Source organism: Leptonychotes weddellii, unplaced genomic scaffold (assembly GCF_054177405.1).
Source record: "Leptonychotes weddellii isolate Sample4059 unplaced genomic scaffold, ASM5417740v2 HiC_scaffold_20051, whole genome shotgun sequence".
NCBI lineage: Eukaryota > Metazoa > Chordata > Mammalia > Carnivora > Phocidae > Leptonychotes > Leptonychotes weddellii.
In genome coordinates this window covers 1-3373 of record NW_027786789.1, presented here as the reverse complement: position 1 = coordinate 3373, position 3373 = coordinate 1, and the positions used below count along the sequence as shown (strand labels likewise).

Sequence of the window (3373 nt, the reverse complement as noted above, 5' to 3'; positions counted from 1 at the left end):
GTGGGCAACTGTGGCTGGTTCTGCGAGGGCTCCTTCAATGGCAGCGAGAAGGAGACCATGCAGTTCCTGAACGACCGCCTGGCCAGCTATCTGGAGAAGGTGCGCCAGCTGGAGCGGGAGAACGCAGAGCTGGAGAGCCGCATCCGGGAGTGGTGCCAGCAGCAGGTGCCCTTCGTGTGTCCCAGCTACCAGTCCTACTTCCGGACCATCGAGGAGCTCCAGCAGAAGGTGAGGGGGTGGCCACCACGCTGCCTCCAGCAGGAAGTTGTAGAGAGGGAATCTGAGATCTGATTAAGAAACAGTACAAATTCTCAGCTAAAGTCTGGCTTTTCCGTTTTTTTTCTTGAGTGCCCATTTTATGTGAGGCTCAGGACTGTTAGGCCTGAAGATTTGCATAGTGCTGGTCTAATGTGGAGGTAGTAGCACTTTGCATAAATAAGCTGTAATTAAAAGCCGCCTCCAAATGCTTCCATGCATTGCCAAGCTCCGGATTTATTACCCTGAGGTAAGAGAAAAGGCCTGAGCCCAAGAAGGAAGTTGAGGATGCAGAACCTTTTGTGAAAATTGGACTATTTTCTCTCTCCTTCATCTGGACTTTTGACTACTCTGACTTCTTGTTGCTTCTTCTTCTGGGTACCTAATTATCCTGATTATTTTCCTGACCTGGATGCCTCTGGACTTCTCCTGGTGTTCAGTGTCTAGCAAGGGCATAAAATGGTTGGCTGAAATCAGGGAGAGTAGAAACCAGCTAGGAGGAAGTGATGCCAAGCCATCCAGGATGGCGGGGAAGGTATGGCTGCTTCCCTGACCTAGCCCCTCCAACAGCTAGTTACATATTTATCTTCCCCAATGGACTGGAAGTTTCTTGAGGGCAGGATCTAGCGTTTACTCGTTTTTGTATCTTCAGCTCCTAGAACTATACCAGATTTATGGTAGTTTGGTTTTGTTTTTAGGGAGAGAGAGTGAGCACATGCGAGCCAGGGTGGAGGGAAGCAGAGGGAGTGGGAGAGAGAGAATCTTAAGCTGGCTCTATGCTCAGTGCGGAGCTATGGCAGGTTTTTAAAAATAAACATTAGTTACTATTATCAGCCTCTTAGTATTGTTTATTAGGAAAGGAAAAGATTACTTATCTACTGATGCTTTTGCTCACACATTTCAGTATTCTTTTTCCAAATTTGATTTTTTCAAATATTTATTGAGCACCTATGGCACATGGACAGCTTTTAATAATCTTATATAAGATCCACTGTGATTTCTCGTTCTGTTCCTTCCAGGTAAGTGAATTAGTAGGAATTGCTGTTGGTTAAAAATAACCAAGCTTATTCTAGATTGTTTTGGGTCTTCTAGATCTTGTGCAGCAAGGCAGAGAATGCCAGGCTGGTGGTGCAGATTGACAATGCCAAGCTGGCCTCAGATGACTTCAGGACCAAGTGAGTGGGCAAGCGGGGTGTCCTCTCTCTTCTCTCTTTCCCTTTAGCCTGTCCTCAACACTGACAAACATTGGCAAAGCTTTTCCCTAGATGTTTTCCCCAGGATCCACAGAGCCACTGCTCAGCAGAGCTCAGAGATCTCTTCTCCAGATTCAGACCCCCTCTCCTGCTTCTCTGTAAGGTGACATCCCCCAATCTAGTGTAGATGTCATGCCTCCCCCATGCTTTACTATGCACAGAATGCAATCAGGTGAATGTGAGAAGTGTATTAATTGGAAATCTCACAGTTTATGGACTTTTGTTCCCTAAATCTACTGGCTCCTTATTTATCAAAAAATAATTACCAGTGCATTTTCCTCTAGGAACTACTGCTCGGTGTTAAAAATCTAAATGAAAGAGAAGGCTGTAGAAATCACAAGCCCTAATTTCCTGTTGTGTGACAAACCAAACCACACCAGAGTCAGGGCCAGGCCTGTTCCTGTCTGGTGGTCCCTGATGCCCCTGTACCACAGGTATGAGACGGAGCTGGGCTTACGGCAGCTGGTGGAGTCGGACATCAATGGCCTGCGCCGGATCCTGGATGAGCTGACCCTGTGCAAGGCCGACCTGGAGGCCCAGGTGGAGTCCCTGAAGGAGGAGCTTCTGTGCCTCAAGCAGAACCACGAGCAGGTGAAGTTCCCCAAAGAGCAACAGGCTCGAACTCGCCAAGGCCTGTTTCCAACTGCCACGGGGTGTGGGAGAGTTTCAACTAGCCGAGGGATCTGTCCTCTGAACAAAAAGGGATTTGTAGAGAATGAGCAATCTAAAACCTGTGGTATGAGATTAGGAGGTTTCTGCCAGAGGCAGGAATGAGAGTAAAGGAAGTTGGCAAGCCCAGGAGCGAGGAAAGGCCAGCAACCAGGCAGTGCCCACAGCCTCTTCCACTCCCAGGTCAGAGCACACGGGCTGCAGAGATCTTGTATCCTGATTCCCCATTTAGCAACTGGAGAGGCCAGGACAGCCACCCAGCAGAGAGGGCTCAGCTGGAAACAAAACCAACTTTCCTCCTTCTCCTCCAGAGCTTTCTCTGCTATTCCATGTGGCCTGGAGGAAATGTTGAGCAAAATGCTCACTGTCACTGCTTGGTCAGTTCATAAAGAAGATGGACATTTTGTGCAAACCTTAAATACCAGAACAGTGTAAAAGGTGATAGTTAATATTAATCAAGAGCTTACTGTGTGCCAAATGTTGTGCTAACTGCTTTAGAACTCCAGAGGTAGTTCTCATTTTACAGATGAGAACTTAAGGTTTCTAGAAGCTTCTAGAAGCCATATAGTAAGTGGTAGAGATGGCCCTCAATTCAAGCCTGATATCTACCTAAGCCCAAGTAGCAAGCTGTACTGGCTCTGTGAAGAGAGTAGCAGGGAAATGAACAGATACTTCCTTCAGCAAAATCTAGGTTGATAGAATTGACAAATCACCAGTTAGATCTCTTCCGTTCCAGATGGCAGATTTTGAAGTAAGCACTCTTTATTTCCTCTTCAGCCAGACTTTAACGCTTTTATTAGCCATGGTTAAGAATCAAACCTAAGAAGCTCTGTGGTGTATGAGCAAAAACACTGAACTGGGTGCTTGGGGCCCACAGTTTACACTGTGGTCTATCACAGCTCAGCTTGGAGGCTGAATCGCTGCTCTAAATGAGGGGTAGCACCCCAAATACAGGGGCAGAAAGCGGTCATGGGCGTGAAAGCACTTTGCAAAGCGGAATACACAGGTTAGTCACTGATTATAGAACCCAGTTATGAGAAGATCTGATGGAACAGAGCTGCTGAAAGCTTAATGATCACAAGCTGACCTGTGCTCTCTTAGAAGAGAGCATCAGAACCCTCTGTGATACTTTCCATCTTCCCCTTCCTCCCTCAGGAAGTCAACACCCTGCGCTGCCAGATTGGAGACCGCCTCAA

At 47.2% G+C, this 3373-nt stretch overlaps 1 protein-coding gene across 1 annotated transcript; it reads left to right on the top strand.

Annotated features, from left to right (window-relative positions):
* Positions 1 to 3: 3 nt before the first annotated feature.
* Positions 4 to 3366, top strand: LOC145718690 (keratin, type I cuticular Ha1-like; the record flags this gene model as incomplete). The annotated part of the gene is made up of 4 exons (XM_081810201.1): positions 4 to 228; positions 1348 to 1430; positions 1943 to 2099; positions 3333 to 3366. Coding segments are annotated over 4 exons (499 nt in total), but the record flags the coding sequence as incomplete, so codon positions are not given.
* Between the last annotated feature and the right edge of the window lie 7 nt (positions 3367 to 3373).